The sequence below is a fragment of the Sipha flava genome, unplaced genomic scaffold (genome assembly GCF_003268045.1).
Source record: "Sipha flava isolate LNK unplaced genomic scaffold, YSA_version1 37_pilon_pilon, whole genome shotgun sequence".
NCBI lineage: Eukaryota > Metazoa > Arthropoda > Insecta > Hemiptera > Aphididae > Sipha > Sipha flava.
The window spans coordinates 2,297,364-2,316,512 of NW_020273087.1; the positions used below are offsets into that span (position 1 = coordinate 2,297,364).

The following is a 19,149-nucleotide window of genomic DNA, read 5'->3' on the forward strand; positions in this document are numbered from 1 at the left end:
TTTGACTGTGAAAGTCGAAACATATAATACACTTCATCCAGATTTAAATATTACTACTGATGGAGTTATTGACGAATTGGCAAATAAAAGAAGAAAGCTAAAGTTTATCATATAGTTTATAATTAATGAAATTACATTTTTCCACATGAAGATAATAAAACAAATAAAAATTTAATTTCGACCATTTTATACTGGATTTATAAAAAAAAATGTATGATGAAACCTCATCTCTCCTCCCAAAAAAACACGTTTGTAAATACGCTACTGCTCGGGACAGTAGTCCTGCTTTGGAACAGGCGTTTTATGAATAGAAAGTCCGTAGTTTTATATTGCTACGTTTATTTGCAATTCCCTCGATCTTCCGGGGCCCAGTGACGGCTCGTGAGGTTCACATAAGATGATGCATAAATAATTTGTAAGATACGTATGTAGGGGTAAAAAAATATTAATATTATTATAGGTATAGGTACATAGAACATACTTATCAATATTTAATTTGCTTAAGCTTTTCGTCACTGTAAAATAAAAATAAATTAGAAAAAAAAACGTATTAGTTATGTATGAAACAAAAACAGAAAATCTTGTTTCGGCGATCGATACAAAACGCGGAACGAAAATAATATTTTTATTTTTAATAAATATTTTTGTTAATTATAGACTATGTGTATAACCAATTATAATTTACTATAGGAATCTAATAAGCTTGAAAAACTTGCTAAAAACAAGGAGGTATGGAGAGATGTAGTCAGGGCCGTGGAGAGAAATCAAGGGCCCCAGAGACAAATTAATCCAGGCCCTTCTCATACGAAGTATTTAACTTGTCACTGACAAACCAGTGTCTTCTTTTAAAATGTGTATACCAAAGAGATAATGTAATCGCAGTCATGGTTATTCCACAGACTAAATGAAAATAATTATTTATAGCTTATGGGTCTTTCTTGAAAATGTTTTTTATCTATGTTTTAGATTAATATTGTAGTATTTTTGTACTTTATTTCAGACTCATTATAACTATACGCATACGCTATAATTATTTGGGTAGGTTATTAGCACAATTCATGTTGGTGATCCATAAATTGCTCGAAACTTTGACCGAGACGTAGTGAACTTGGTCAGGCCCCGGGCCCCTGGGCTGCAGCCCCAGCTGCCCTCCCTCTTCTCGTCGGGCTAGGGTGTAGTGGAAGCGGCAATGGACCTACAGAGCCCAGATTTAGCTAACCATTTTGATATTAAGATTCCACGGTATAAATAAAACAATATTAAACATTTATATGTTCACTACTTTAATATATTGTACAATTGTATAGTGGTTTGTCGCATTCAGATATCGATATTTGTCATTAAATTATTACAACGACGACCGACGTGCGATCTTAAACTGCTGTTACCTTACTATTTTATAATTTTTGCTGATTGTCAATTTTATTTTCTGTTGAGTTCTGTCGATATGTCTGTTCTATGAACAGGACACAGAATTTACAAAATAAATTAAATTATGTAACCATATGGGAAGATATGTATTTAAAGTTTTGACGTCCCAGATAAAGTTTTATTGCCACCCCTACATACGTTTTATACGATTTTTCAAGAAAAATAATATTTATTATCTATGAATTTTACACGGTCAATTTTTGATAATATTATCATGAAAATAGAAATCGACGTGTGGTCACTATAGAAAATCTTAAAATATTAAAATGAATGAAAATGGATGATGGATTATGGTTAAAAAAAAAATATTGCCATCCCTTAATTCCAAAAAAATTTTCCGCCCGGGGCGATGGTACCCCCTATCCCCATACCCCCTAAATATGTTCCTGCTATCAAATAAATGGTCGGTGGTTTGGATAAATAAGACTGGGATAGACAAATTTTTCTTTTATAATTAAAAATTAATTATCATAATAGTATATAGTTATAATTTATTACTTATAAGTAAAAGAAAACTTATTACTGTAGTTAACATATTTAGACATTCGCCTAATCTCGTTAAGCGATTGTAACTAACATAAATACATATTTTATCAGATTTCCTGAGAACGAAAATCTGCACAGAGTCTCGTGATTACAACATCATATTCTGAACAAAACAAAGAATTTGATTTTTATTAGAATTATTTTTGTCTTTTATTTATACACTTTTTCTGTTTCATGCATAATAAATGCATATCAAATTTTTCACGCAGCATATTATTTAAATTAAAAATTAGACAAATGTTTTATTAAAGAAACAATATATTAGTTCGATCTAGCTTGTAGTTTTCTTTCGTTCTAAAAAAAAAAATTAAAAACTACGTTGATATAATATTTGATTTCTCATTTGATTTCTCACAGCAACATATCTTATTTAATTTGATAAAGTAATAGCACTGGGTTGTAAGTGCTAAAAATACAAGATTTAAATTATATTTTGTGTGAAAACTTTAGAGCATTCGACTTGGCCATTTTTTTTTAAAACTATATTTATTTATAGAAATCTTCATAAAAATTATTATTTAAATATGTATCATCATTTGGCTGAACTATGCATAACGAGTTATCGTTATGTATTATATCTTATTTATAATTAAGTAAAACAACCGTTCACGGTCCCTCTATGTAATGGTATATAATTAATAATAAAAAAGAATAGTTCGCACCAATAACATTGCACATTTACGTATTATAAATTATATATATTGATTTCAAGGAAAATTATATATTTTATCAATTATATCGATTATCCACTATACGTTTATATGAATGATGGGAAAATTTTGCACTTCTATAATCCCACTTTATAATAAAAGCCAATAACACGATCACAGTTCATAATAACATGGTAGTATGGTACCAATAAGCATCTATATACACATAAACATTACAAATTGTAGCACAACACTGTAATTATTTCGGTTATGCCGTTTTTGCCGCCGTGTCCTTCCACGCAATAAAAGTACTCGTAACATTCTTCGTCTTTCCATTTTTTGTTCAATGTTTTTCAGCCTTACGTGTACGACCGTTATTATTTCATCTGGTGGGTTTAAAAATGAACAAGGGTAAATTATGTACGAGGGGCTAATCCGTGTCCGAATTGTCGCCGCCGTGTTTTATTACAGCAATTATTAATTTTTTCAAAACATCTAGGTATGTAAGTTAAGTACATAACGTGTTGCAAACAGGCCGGGGTCGATCTCGTTAACCCTTTGCCACCGGTTTTTATAGCGTAGGTATACGAACCGCTGGCAGAGACATTGCAGTTGATGTTAATCCTTCGAGTATATTTATATAGACTGCATCAGAACCCCGAAATGATCAGGTGCGTATGTTTCTCGTAGACATTTTTCAACAATACCCGTTTATAGCCCGGAGCAGGACAGTTGTTCAATCCGTTCATCCCTTATTATCTTTATTATATTATTATGCGTATAGATATACCCAATTAAAATGCCACCAAAACTATACTATATTTACCTTTGTGTCATTCGAATGGTTTGGACGAATAGTTTGTCAATGGGACGGGGTGTATTTTTTTTTTTTTTTGAGTAGACCCATGTGTAAGAATTTAAGTTCAGCGTTATTTCAAATAAATATAATACAAAATATTATAGTATGAATAATTTGACTTAACTATTTATTAATAAACGATAACTGCTTCAGTGTGCTGAATATACCGCCTGTATTAAGCTATGTAACATGCTATTAACTACGTGTGATGATTAAAAATTATAGAAAAATATTATTTTTTAACTAGGTAACTACAATAATTAGAATTCTTTTATTGGTAAATTTTTAACAATAACTTATAAAAGTCATAAATGGTTAATTATCTTATTAAGTACCGTAAAAGATATCATAACCATAAGGTACAAAGTATACATCGTAAAAAATCATTAAATAGATGCTTATTAAATATGTATCTTAGCATCATACTAACTACTGTTGTATTTTTTTATTGTTACCCTTATAATTTATAACTATCAATAACGACAAAACATTTAAGACTAAGGTATATGGATACTTAAGTATATAGGAGAAAGAGCGAGAAAGTGGTCAATAGTTTACATATAGAAGTCGATATTGAAAGACACCGCTATTGTTGTTTTTCACATATAAACGTATAGGTACGTAGTATCATTGATTATAAATACTAGTATTTATAATCAATTGTAGTATGAAGTAAGTATGTACTTCACTTCCGCCATCGCACTTCTTTGATACTAAAATGTTATTCTCGTCAATATACGACACCTAATTATAAGTTATAACTATGGTAACACTTTGCACATTCAAATAAGTAAAAAATTGTTATTATTAATATCAAAAAATATATTATTAGTAATAATATATTTTTTGATAATAATAAAACAGTAATAATTTATTACTATTTAATGCGATACCGTGCACGGTATCATGATTTTACAGATCTCATGAAATTCACGAGAAAGTACTTAATTTTTCATTCAGACGTGCTAAAATTGTTTTTCACGTATTATCATGTAGGTTTTTTGTACAATGATCGTTTGCGTGACACGTCTTGTCATTGGATCACGATTATTATATACAGGGCGTCGGATCACAATGGAAAATTACACGGTTGGCCGCCGGTCTCTTTGATGACCAACAATAATAGATTACATCGGACAATTACACATTGCACGCATGCCCCACACACATGCACGTGTGCGCACACGAACATTTAGACAACAAAATATGATGTTTTTTCCGACGCGACAAATTGAATTCCGTGTAGGTATTGAAAAATTGAACTTCCTTCCTGCATAACTGGTTTTTAACCTTTGAGAACTACTTCGGCTAATCATTTTCAATCATAAACTCGCGTATACCACCAACATTATTCATAAAATTTATTACGCTAATAATTTTATTTTAATGGAAAATCAATAATACCCCATAAGTCTACAAAATATTATTACTGTCGTCAGTTGCTTAAATTATATTTTTACACTATAATAAGTGTGATAGAGCAATTTAGGTGTCCTCATACACGAACAATTATCTTTTTTTAAGAGATAATATACTTAAAGTAGATAACATTTACTACGTACTTATTTTTATCAGTTGTTGAACAACACGGTTTATCAATTGTTTATAAATCTAATAACTCTATTTTAAACATTTATCTCTAATTTACAAATTATAATTTATGTGCCGCAAAGGCATGATGTATAACATGAACACAAATTATTTTTTAGAATCAAAGTAAATGAAAATTTACTTTTCTTTTAAATTATTCTATAATAGATCATTTTAGTCATAGTAAATGATTAGATGGTATTAACCATAGTAAATAATTTATTATTTACTGTGATGCAAACTGCAAATAATATATTTATATACATTACAATACTACAATGTATAGAATCGTCTTTTAACTACCGATAATTTCTTATTTTAGGAATAATAAAAATTAAATCTATTTTTATTCAGTAGATAGAAAATATAAGTTAACCGTTACGTACTAAAAAGTGAGAAAATATTTTTTTATAAGTTTTTTACGGGTTGAGTTGATTAGATATATTCTCTTTTATAAACGAAAGAAAGTATACTTAAGTAAGTAAATAAGAATGTATACTTACGAATTTTATCCGACATACGATTTATAAGCAAAATGTTCTATACATATATTTATTAATAATTTAGTATAATTCTAGTGAGAAAATGTATTTATTTATAATTTATATTTACAAACACTTACATATACAAATTGCATATTGTATTGATTCAGTAACAATTGTGTCTTAAAATTATTTTAAAACATTAATTCATATTTACATAGTTCTTTGGCTTGTCTCAGACATTTTTATGGATTTATACATGAAAAAAATCGAAATGGTATTTTAATATCGGTGTTGCTGACACATAAATTGTTGTTGCACATCAACATAAAACGCAGTTGACATTACATTTCCAGTCAATCCACACGTGCACACTCCGTCCACCAGAAGGCCACACGGAGACAGTGGTCGTGGCCGCGGTGCTGTAGGTTTCAATATCTCTTCGATAGTGTAAGGAGTATGCGGTTTTTTGGCACCTGGTGCTGGTTGACCGTTCGATGGTTCGCCAATGACACTTGGTCCGTGTTCGAGTTGATGCTGGTGAATTCGTTCGTAGTACAAATCTAGCATGCATAATATATCGCATATTTAATATAAATCACCAGAGGCGAAGGTATTAAAGAGGGAGAGGGATTTTAACAATCAAATCAACAGTTTAATTACATGCATATATGTCATACTTACAAGTATACAATATTTTTAAGTTAAAATCTAAATTATTTCCATTTTTAATTTTTATTGAAATTAAATGCAGACATTAATTTAAGTACGTAAACGATAAATACTTTTATTTTTTATTATAGGCTATGATAATTTGAATTCAAGCATCATAAGTATGAAAAAAGGCAATGTTAGACACAAATCCAATAAAAAATATTAAGTTAAGAAATTATACAACGTAATTTTTTTATCGTATACATTTATAATACGTACAAGTCATTAAGTAAATAAATGATAAAAATCTTTTTTTAAACAACAAAATCTGTGCTTCTCTTTGTTTTTTAATTTTTATCGAAGTCATTGATATAACAATTATTTTAAACCTTTAATTATTAACATTCAATTTGAGGGAACATTTTTAGTAAACGGTTGTATATATATATATATATATATATATATATATATAGTATATACATAATACATACTTAAGGATGTTTTATGACTAAATTTAAATGTTTGCATATTTTTTTATTTTTTTTATTTTTTTCTTTTTTATGCAAATATTCATAGTTCAATATTTTTAATATAAGTATTTTACCTAAAGGATGTATCCATGGTAGATTGCGAATCGAAGAAGGTACTGTTTGAGATCCGTTGACTCTGTTCGATATAATATCTTGCTTACATCTGCCACTTTTTTTTGAGAAATTTCCTTGAGTTGTCTAAAATATAAAAGAATATTTTATAATTCAGCGTTAAGTTTATACATGAAATGTATTAAAAAATGATTTTTGAATTTCACTTAAGTTTTTCGTAGAATAATCAACAACTAATAATTATTTAAAAATAAAACAATAAAATCCAAATAATATTCTTTGAATATTAATTGAAAAATAAATATTAAATATAACACAATGTTGAATCCGAAAAAATCAATTATAAGTAAAAAATAAAATAAAAAAACCATATGAAAATATACTGAACAATGGGAATTCGTATTGAGCCAAATAAATATTTCGCTTTTTCAACTTTTTTGTTTATCCTAACTATATAATATAACTTATGATCTAGATAACATAGTCAATCAAATTTTCGCCTTAGTCTGATTTCATTGTACTATTTTAGGCTGCATGGGTATTTACTTTATTTTTTTGCAACCCAGCACCGCCGATAGATCCTGGTCGTATTGAACCAGTTTCGTAAAACCGTGTCAGGATTTTTGATACGCATCCGTGTGAAACCAAAAGTTGTCGAGATATGTCACATGGTCGAACTCCTAGTAGAGCTAACTGTACTATGCGTCTTCTAACGTAGTCAGGCAACGGACGACCGTTGACAAATACACCACCCAATTGGTTAACGCCTGCTTGACCTGCAATTTTGAATAAAATTATTAATATTGACTTTATATGAATTTAATAAGGGTTTTTGGTATAAATTTAGACAGATTAGCTGTATAGCTATTTCTAATTTGAATAACAATAATGTTTACAGTTAGTATCCGTTTCTGTCAATTAAATATATACTATATAAGTGTTAAATACAGCGTAAAATTCCAACACATTTCACAACAAATTATAAAATACGAGCTTCTAGAAAAAAAAACATTACATTTTGGATAGCATATTTTCTCAATTTAAAAAATTGATAATTATTATTGACTTGAATATAAATTTATAATTTCCAGGGATCCGTAAATTTTTTTTTGGGGACATAAGAGCTCCGCAAACAAAAAAGTTTGAAAATTACTGGTTAAAATAATTACTTGTTTTAGATTCAGATTGAAACTAGGAGTGTAGTACTTTGTTAAAATTAAAAAAAAGAAATAATAATACTATTGATAGAAAACTTAATATATTCTGCAGTAAAGAGATTACAAAATAAATTAAAATTTATTCAGAAATGTTAGAAACAAAGACCAAAAATAAGTTAAAATTAATTTTGTATCGTAAATAATTTTTTGTCTTGGACAGAAATAGATAGAAGAACTTAATTTGTGAAACAATGAAAAAAAAATAATACTTTTTCTTAATCATAATATCAATATCAATATTTTCATAATCAAAGATAATAACAATGACAGTAAAATGTAGAAATATTACTTGTATGTTGTAAAAATAAGTAGCTACAGGAAACTATACACTTTTGATAATACCAAGTTAATTTTATCCAATCACTAAAAGTAATAAACATTTGACACGGCATATCGTGTTGGTGATGTATTATTTTACGCGCAAGACATTCGTGCTAGAAATAAAATACAACACTTCTCATTATTTTCAGACATTAACAACAGCAGTCCAAAAGAAATCTAAAAGAAAAAAAATATCATTTTGATGTAGCATGTATATAGTATGGATGGTGTGATGTATATCATGTATGGGTCGATTAGAAGACTCCTAGCACCTTAGGGCGGGTCCGAGCCGGTGAAAATTATGACTCGTCTCTATAATTTTGTAAAACTACCGCCCATTAACACCTAGATAAGCAGATGTACCGACTTGGCTCCCGGTATTTATCATTTGATACGACGCACAATACATGTGTATACAATCTGCACATAATTGATTTTTATGCAGACATCTGAACGAAATATATAATAATAAATGAATAACACACCGAAAAAAACCAGTTTCCTTACATGGTATAAAATTATAATTATGTCGTGTAATAATATTTTTATCACCCCTTTAAAATGCAGATGCACGTGTCTGTTGATTACCAATTTACTACGTTTTGTGTCACGTGAACTGTATTGAGACGATACACGATTGTAAAATAATTTAAGCTAAACTGTCAAAAATTAAAACATACAATGTAAATTACATACTTAAATTATATTATATAAATTACTTAAATATCTCTAATAAAAATTTAAATGCACCATTACATATTATTGCATGGCGATAGATTGGTAATAATATAGATTTTATAATTTATAATATTTATAACATTTGCGTAGTTTAAGATTTTGTAAGGTCAGAAATCAGTTCTCCAGAATTATTTTCTGAATATACTATGGTTAGTATCATTAGGAAACTAAGTCCGTCCATCCTGAGCGTTCACAATCGAGACACCTCCGAGCGTAATATAATTTTTTCTTAACGATTCATCGTTTTACTGCTTCCGTACCCGTTTTGCGTAATTAGCGTAATTGACCGGAACTGAACACGATTATTATAATTATATGTTCACTGTACGGGGTATAGGCTAATAAAAATAGAAACTCGATTGTCATTGCAAGAGATACTATGACTGTGTTTGTAAAGTTTTTGTCTCGTTTTATCCACTGTCGTAACAACACCATGGTCGGCTGAACTGGAAATTTTTCCGTTGCGTCTCCGGGATAACGCCCTTGAAACGCGGGCGTAGTAGGTGATAAGTGCTTTTTATGATGATTATTAATATCAGTATATTTTGGCCGATATCCCTTTTTGTATTTTTTTTTTTTTTTTTTTTTTTTTTTTTTTTTTTTTGTTGGCTTTATTTGTATAACTTTGTATTATAAATTTAAAAAAACCGAGACATGGCGTCACTCGCGAGCAGTAGTGTAAACTAAGTGGTGCAAATGTGGCACTTGCAACACCACATCTAAAATGTGATAAAGATAAAAGATATGTTTTTGTATCACTAGAAAATTATTGAAATTTGTCTACCTAATATTAAAATTACATGTAATATTATTTTCAAGAGCCAAAGAAATCAACATACTAAAAACAAAATTTGATTTTTTTTTTTTTTTTTTATTAATATTATAATAATAAAGGTTTTACTGCTAAAATAATTCAAAATTTATTTATTATTTAAAGAAATATATAGAAAAACATATAGTTTATTGGGGAGAGTTTTACTTAGGAAATTGGAAAATTGGTGTGTTGGAAATTATAAATTGAGAATATGCCTCTGCACCACCAGAAATTAGATCCAATTTACGCTACTGCTCACAAGAGTATGATTATTATAAATATCCGTATTCTGATTACGGCCCCTCGCGAGATTATCCTTCTTCTTTTTATTATTATTACTTTAATTAAATGTATTTTGTTTTTATTTTATTTTGTGCGAGTTTTACGTTAGAAAGAGCTTTCTCGGCACCAATTTAATATAATACATTTTTTTTTATCTATTTCTTTAATTTGTGTATTTTTCCCCGATTGGTGTCTTATCCTTGTTCCCACATATTGTAAAAAGAAAAGGGGAGAAAAAATAACAATAAATCCTATATGCTCCGGCAAACGCCTCGGCTATAGGTTAACTAACCTATTCCGCCAATTGGCGACCCGATACGGCATGTCACAAAATGTTCCACTTATCTGGCCATGATGAAAGCGCGAGACATTACAACTTTATCTATTTAAAATTATAATTATATACCATTAAAGAACTATATTATGCTTACCAGTATGCGGCATATTGTTTAGATGTTTCAAAATGTATATTTCCGTGATATTTTACTGTAGCAGTCGAATGTATTATTCTAAAGCGTCTTCATTTAAAGTGCTAATAGGTCATCTGAAAATTAAAATCAAATTTTAAGTTGCATATTCTTATATTTCAAATTATTTCATCTATTTTAGTTTACAGTAAGATCAAAATATCATGTACAATTTAAAACAATATATACTATTAATTAAAAAATATATGCATACTAGTATTATAGGAAATTTTAAATCTTTTAATCTGGAAAGTAGAAAGACTTAAATCTTCTTTTTTGTAATTCCTTATTGAATGACATTTATTATTTTTACTGATAATTTTTGTTATTAAAAATTAATTATGAAGGTGTTCAATAATTATACGGTTTACGACTAATGTTAAAGTTTAATTTATATTTTTGTAAATAGTACACTAGTCGTAGCTATCGAGTTTTGGCAAATCGTAAGGGGACTTTTGAACTAAATGGAAGGCTTGAACTCTCAAATTCCCTTTAGTTGTGTCAATGACTAACATTATATTGCATGTATATAAATTCATGTATACTTAATGTGTATGAACAGGGCCGTATCAAAAGGAGGGCGAGAGACAAGGCCGTAACTGGGGGGGGGGGGTCCAGGGGTCCAGATTCCCCCCCCACCGAAACCTACGTCACGAGCACAATTCCTGGGAGGACGCAAAAATGAAAAATGTGCATTTTGTGTTAAAAATTACAACGGTAAATGTTGTCTATTTTATTTAAAAAATCTTCAACGTTCTTTATATTAATCGAAGTAACTGTTTCAAATATTATCTAATAATTATATTTTTAAAGTAAAAATATATAATGGCGCATAATGAAATGTCGCCACTGGTGTAATATAGTACTTGGTTGCTACGGTACAGCGTATATTTTAGACTCTAAGAAAAATGGGTTTTGGAGTTATTTTCGCGTTAAATCGAGATCAATATTATCGCATTGCGTACTCGTAGGGATCTCGTACTCCTCAGTGATCACATAAAAATCGTCAGACACACACACACACACACACACACAAATTGAATGTGACTTGACTATTATTTTATGCGTAACACGCATTTTGGCCGTCAGTTGAACCCGAAGGATCACCCTGAAATGTTGACCGGGACGGCGGCGGGAGGTTGGTGGAGAGGAGGCGTTAAGTGCGCGTGAATAACACGCGAACGCATCCGCAGCGGCCACGGTCCAGTTGACCCGTGCAAATCCCTGCAGCGTGTGCGCGCGGTGCGCCCCGAACCGTATCATTGTCGTCCATGTGCTGCAGGCGGCAACAATCGTATTACACAGCCGAAGCGCACCGTGCATGTCTCCCAAGAGGCACCTTTATCATCGCCGGTCGCGCGTTGACTTTTCGAGCGCCGCACGCGTTCGGCATCGCGCACGTGAATAATACGCTGCACGTATTGTTGTTGTTGTCGTTGTCGTTGTTGTTGTTATTATCATCATCACCGCCATAATCCCGTGTACGAACGCCGCCGCGGCCTCAGTGCGTCACACGCGTCCGTCCCCTGTCATCCTATTCTCACGGATGAACTGTTTACAATAATGTAAACGGTGGTGACGACGGCGGCGCAACGGCTTCGACTCGTCGTAGCCATCCTCCCGTGTCCCACAATAGGACCCGCGTAGCGTGTGTCCCTTATCATCGTTACTCGTTCGCATACATATATCCGACGCCGCCGGTCGGTGACTTTAATTGGTTTTGGCCCACGAGGCGAACACTGGTTAACACTGGTTGACGCCTTATGCTCCATCTCGTTCACGATATCTCTCATATACACCGACTGCACGCTCTGCTCTCGCCCGACCACCACCGCCATCGCCACCGCCACCACCACCAGCTCAGTTTTCCGTTCGCACTCATCATCCCGTTAGACCAACTCACCGGCGCTTATACAATGCAAATTACGTGTACACGATTCGTTTGATATTTTGTTTTAATAATGCGTCGTTCAACATACGATTTGATTTTTATTGGACGATTTGTAATCATTGGTCTTACACGATTATCAACTCTTTTCTTACCTACGTTATGAGGTCCAAACAACATTTTTTTTCTTTAAAAACTGATATCATAACAAATAATAAATTGGTTATTATCGAATTTTCATTTTAATGAATTTTCTATAAACCCCTACGCTTAAAATTGTCAGTCCAAAACAGCAAAAATTATTCGAGTACGTCTCTGAATTACAATTATAATCGTTCATAAAATAAACATTGTACGTATTAATACGACTCATTTTAGTGTAACTCGTTATAGCCATACACACGTACACCTTACACCATAAAAATGGAATCATGAAATATTTATAATATCTATATTAAGCCTCTAAGTTTTAAAACATTTATGTAATTTTTATTATTTTATAAGTAGCTTCGTTTTAATTAAATAATTATAATTAATAATTATTACATCGTATTAGAAATATAAAAATGCATTTATACCTAGTTACAACCTCATAAATATATAGTATTTAATTTTATGTAAATATCCTTCTCATAAATAATTAAATATAAAAATAATATTAACTACCAAGGGCGTATCGAACTTAAGTGGCAGGGGGAGAAATTTCCCCTTGACCATAACCAACAAATATATTAATTTTCAACGAAATGTTAAACTGACCCGTATAAGACCTAATATTTAAATTGCTTATAACTTTTCAAATTTTTATTTTTTAAATTAAATTCTAAGTATTTAAATTATAATTTCCGATCTAATGACAGAATTTGACAGAGTTTTTTAATTTTGTTTATTACAATACAATTTTACATGAATATTTTTAAAAATTTTTATAGAGTGAAAAAGCTATACTACATATAAATATAAATAATTTCGTATGTTTAAAGTATGGAAGAAGTAATAAATTAAGTATGAATTATGTAATTATATGAGTCAGGCGCGTATATAAAGCGGGGTTTTAGGAGTTCAAATCCCTTCCAAAATTCAGGAAAATGATATTAAATATGTTTTTATATAGTAAAATTGGTATATAGATTATATTATTATAAAAATGTACAACGTAAAACCCCTCCCAAAACATTTTTTTGTGTACGCGTCTGATATGAGTATACTACATTTATTGTAACATGCCGATGATATATTTATTAGCTGTTATAATATTAATAAGCGTATTATTATATCCATTCTTATAAACTAGAATGATAAACAACTTGTGTATACAAATTTGTACTAAATGTATATTGACATATCGTCATTGTACAGTTTTCAATATTCACAACTATTATTGTTACTAGTTAGTAAATGTTTTACTTATAACTAAGGTACCTATATAAAAATATAATTCTTTAAATGTTTACACACTGAAGCCTACTCCAGGATCACCATTTTATGTAGAAATATAATAATATTGAATTTATATAGAATATACAGTTATTATATGTACATTTCATACTCTTCCTACTCATTTTTGACACATGGTTTATAGATTACCAATAAAATGCATATAAAATAAATATTATTATTACCATATTTGATGAGATGTTATAATTACATTACAATAGTAAACAAAAATTAGGCTACTCATTAAAAATTTCAATAATATTATAATAAGTTTAATAGCGTAGGAATGTTTATACTTCACGGGAAACCTTAAATCCACCAAAAATATTAATATTTCCAATTTATTCGTAATTAATTAAATATGTGTAATCAATAATATCTAAGTCATAATATTATGTTCATTTATTTTAAATATCGATGAACTAAAATTCAATTTTAATTTTTATAAATAATATGATCTTTTATAAATATTGAAATAAATAGTTGATATATAGAATTAAATAAATAAATGCTTAATTAATTATAATTATTAGAATTAACAATTTACTAATTTTTGTTTTGTTTAATTTCTTTAATATGATTGTTTTATTAACAACGATAACATTTGCACAATCAGGATTGAAAATTTAAAAAACTGAAACCCGGTTTTATCATTTATGATGTATACAATTATTTACATTTATTTCACATTAAAAAAATACAATCATGTTATAGCCATATTTATCTTTTTTATAACTAATATATAATAGTACTATAATAATGTGTTATTTATAATATTCAATTTTAATTAATAATGTTTAATTTAATACATGAATTATAATTACTTATTTATGCAACCATATTATTTAATAATTCTTTAATGATTAATTATTTTCACTCACCTAGTCATATATTGTTCTTTATATAGAATGGATGCAGGTAATTCAATACTCTTATAATCTATGCGTAACAGCGACTGATCGTGAACCGTAAAGGATAACAGCTGCCTGAATCGTGGCTTTCGATGGTTACACGGATACGGTAGCGCCAACCCAAACCCCGCCTACCAAAAGAGGGGCACACGAGCAGCCAATCCGTATCTAAACACTTGGCACGCGTCACCTTGACGACGACCGAACAACTGACAACCCTTAACAAAAATTTCCTGGTTCTGGCTTATTACAGTTGCTGTTGTTACTATAGATATTATAAATAGTTTATTATGGATTCGATAAAAATAATTCCTGTACAGAACTAATAGTTATTGCAAAAATTGAATAATACATAGTAATTAAATCCTCTAAAATATTTCTCCTAAATTCGTGACAACTATTTATAAATATACCAGATAGACAATAAAAATGTTATAGTTATTAAGTAATCCAATTACATTTACATGTATCGAATAATGATGATAAATGAAAAATTCAACTATTAATATATAATTATAATTAATATCTTAAATACAATAAAGTTTAAAAATCTGATTGAAAACTTACATTATAAAATTGTACTTTTAAGTAATAAGTAGTACTCAATTTCTATAAGTCATTTGATTAAATTTAATGCATGATAAAAAATAAGATCGATGAGTGTACAATATATGTATAAAAACAAAATAAATTTGTTATATGTTAAAATATAAACACTCAATATTTGATATTATATTAAATATATTTTTGTATCTAATATAATATTATTAGTAAATGATTATCATATAAAAATGTATAATTATTATACATTAAATTATATAAATCACTAGTTTGACACTGATATAATATACGTAGATATACAGGGCCGTCCCGAAGATGAAAATCAAGGGGAGTGAATAATATGAAAAATGCCGACTACAATTTTTTTACTCAATGTATGTAGTATAATTAACTATATGTAGTCGTATTTTTACTTTTTAACGTGTATATATATATATATATATATATATATATATATATATATATGTGTCGTAGGTTCTTAAAATTTACAATTTCATTATATATATAAATACATAGTAATATTTTATATTGTATAAGTAGTTATATAAATTTTATTCTTGTATACACTGTATTACGAAATATGTACTATTTGTATTCCGTAAGTAAAATTAGGTCCTTTTAGGCTATAATGAAAAAAGTCCGACTGCCGACTGGTGTTTTAGTTAGAGGGGGGAGACACCTCCCAAGACCACCTTTTGGGATAGTCCTGTAGGTATAGTGTATATAAAATTTATATACCTATGTTACAACTATATCAAAATAGCATGAATCTATACGTAAAACAATTATTTAAATATGAAATTATAATCAGTATCTGTACACTTTAATATAATACATTATTTCATCAAAAATTTAAATGGATGATTTTTAAACTATTCAGTGTTCACAATAAATTGTTTTTCATACATCGACGAAAAAATTATAATTGATGTTCATAGATATTTCTTATAAATATTTAAATAGCCCGATTTTCTTTTTTTATCGGATCATTTTTAGAACAGAAGAAAATAATCTCTAATGTTCAAATTGTTTTTAATGTTTATAAGATGTATTGAATATCGTAAATTTATAGCTCAATTTCTTGCTAAAAAATTTAACGAGAAAATGAAAATGATCATTTTTTTAAAATTTTTTTTGAAAGAAGTTATGTTGAAAACTGAAAATTGAAAACTGAGATACCTACATTATAATTCCATTTATCCTGAACATCTTATTTATATAGGTAGAATAATATGAGTATATTAGTCTATTATCCATATTACATATTCGCTTAAACCTATTTTTTGATTGATATAGTAAAAATGTAATATTTATGTATATTTATAAATACATATATATATATAACCTAAAGATTCAAAATATGAAATATAAAGATAGTGGATATATACGAAAATAATATATTTTATATCGTTAAAGTATGTTATTTAATCGGCACGAATACATAGGTTGTTTAGGTGTTCAGCCCATATTCAGTTTATCATGGTCGTCTCACTCAGCCCTCACACAAGATAAACATCTGTCACGTATTCTAAATTTTCCCTAGGAATATATAGATAAATATAATTATTACCTTACAATTTTGTTCCTCCTCTCCAAAAACTCAACCGCCATTTTCAGAACTGTTTATTCCCACCTTTTCCGGCAAAATATAACTAATAACATTAAAAACAATGTATACATTTATACACAAGGTCTTTTGAAAAGGATGTCATAGTGATAATTGCCATTTGCCCCTGCACATTATTATTATATTGTTTCACTGTGTGTAATAATAAAAATAAAACGACATCCCCTCATTTTGATGATAGTGACTGACACGCGCTACTTTTTGTGAAGTCCGTGCATACCTACTACACGCGCATGTTATTATTTCAAAAGATCAAACATCAGATAACTACCACATGGTAAATTAAAAAAAAAAAATAACGAATATCTATTTATCTCATATATTTTTCTAGTTACCCATTTTCTATTTCCCAATTTATTATATTTTATTCATACACTGTATATTGAAGTCCGTGAATACAATTCTTTTAAATTCGCTAGTAAAACTACAATCCAATTTACTAACAGAAGAAGCTTAATAATAATATTTTTATACTTTATAAAAAAATAAATACATAGATATTTTGAGATACAAAATCAACATACCTTCGTGTATACAATGAGATTCCTTTGAAAAGTAAAACTAAATAGTTCTTTCCAGTGACATTGGATTGAAGTAGAGTGTGGGGTATTTTTAATTAATTAAAAACTATTAAAATATACATTTTTTTTACAATTTTCAATTCATTTTTGTGCGCATGTGTTATAAACTTGCATTATTTTTAATAGCAACATCTACTGTTAACAACATATTTGGATAGACAAAATTTATTTAATTCAATTTTGTTTTTTTTATCATAGCTCTGAAAACAAATTGATTAAAACTGAAGCCAACAAGTTAAAGTTTCGGCTACATCCGAATTGCAGTCAGAGACGATTTTTGAGATAAGGACATATAAAAATCGCGGTCACGCGAATTGTAGGTAATATCTTAGTTGCGGTCATATACCTATTACTTATCTGTAAAGTTTGTAAATAAAATAAATAAAATTGTGCAGTGGCGTACATATAACTTTTGAATGGGGGGGAGGGGAATCAATTGCAAATAAATTATTATGGAAGAAAAATTCCAAAACCAAAGGACTTGCAAATTCAAAATAATAAATTATAAAATATATATATATATATATATATTGAATGTATCAAAATAATAATTTACAATAAATCCTTGAAATATTTTTAATATTTTTTTGTTTCCTTATAATTTCCTTACATTAAGAATACTATTTTATACAATTTTTAAAAGACCTATGGGGGGAATCTGACCCTCACATCCCCCCGTGTATACGCTCCTGCAATATTAGTATAATCACGAACTAGATGATCACCAATCAATAGTACCTACGACAAAAGGTTAGTTACAGTGTTAAACGTAAAACAGTGGAACAATTGAGCGAGCGTCCCTCTAAAATTTTTTTATTCTGAGATGTCAAGTATAGTACTCAGTGTACTGGGGTCAAAGGGTTATATTGATTAGAAAAAATATACACACTGCAAGAATGAATGTTCACTCGAAATGGCCGCGTGACTTTTCACAATTACATCAGTGATTTCAAACCTACACAATAAAAATAGTGTAGACAGTCCTAAGTCTGTTTATAAAATGGAAAGGAAAATGTTGAAACTTTTTTGTAAATAAAACAGCATGGTATATACCATATATACTTAATATATATTTTGAGTGACCGAAACTAGTATGTAACCTTTTTGTTGGGTGACTGCAACTAATACGTAATTTTTAATTTTGACCGCAACTAGTATACACCGAAAGTTTCCATTAAAATTATTGAATTTTTCAATAATCATCATAAATATTTTTTTGAATTATTATGCAATTTCCCAATTTTTTTTTTTTTTTTTATATTTGTAGGTATTCATGCAAACATAAATAAATGATTTAAACCTAATTTTGAGAGATTAATTAACTTCAATTACGCCTTTGACGTAAATGATAATTAATTTACTAAGAAAAAAATTAAACAAATTAACACAATTTTATAATTTTAATAATTTATATTATTTATTTGGGTAAAATTATTTTCAAAAACTATACAATAAATTGTTCAAAATTTAGCCCATAATTAATTTAGCATT

At 28.8% G+C, this 19,149-nt stretch overlaps 1 protein-coding gene across 1 annotated transcript; it reads right to left on the reverse strand.

The window, feature by feature from the left end:
• Positions 1 to 5,719: 5,719 nt before the first annotated feature.
• LOC112688185 (paired box protein Pax-8-like) lies at positions 5,720 to 14,946 on the reverse strand. The gene is made up of 5 exons (XM_025561258.1): positions 14,860 to 14,946; positions 10,618 to 10,730; positions 7,361 to 7,590; positions 6,817 to 6,940; positions 5,720 to 6,121 (listed from the first exon to the last, which is right to left on the reverse strand). Exons 2-5 carry the CDS (start codon positions 10,628 to 10,630, stop codon positions 5,841 to 5,843), a joined length of 648 nt encoding a protein of 215 aa, XP_025417043.1. The 5' UTR covers positions 10,631 to 10,730; positions 14,860 to 14,946; the 3' UTR covers positions 5,720 to 5,840.
• Positions 14,947 to 19,149: the final 4,203 nt, after the last annotated feature.

What these genes read in the sequence shown, in the direction of transcription:
- LOC112688185 (XM_025561258.1), bottom strand. An exon ending in CTGGGTTGCAAAAAAATAAA is followed by an intron (nt 6,941 to 7,360) that starts GTAAATACCCAT and finishes TTTATATTTTAG; the next exon opens with ACAACTCAAGGAAATTTCTC. An exon ending in ACCATGGATACATCCTTTAG is followed by an intron (nt 6,122 to 6,816) that starts GTAAAATACTTA and finishes TATGCATGCTAG; the next exon opens with ATTTGTACTACGAACGAATT.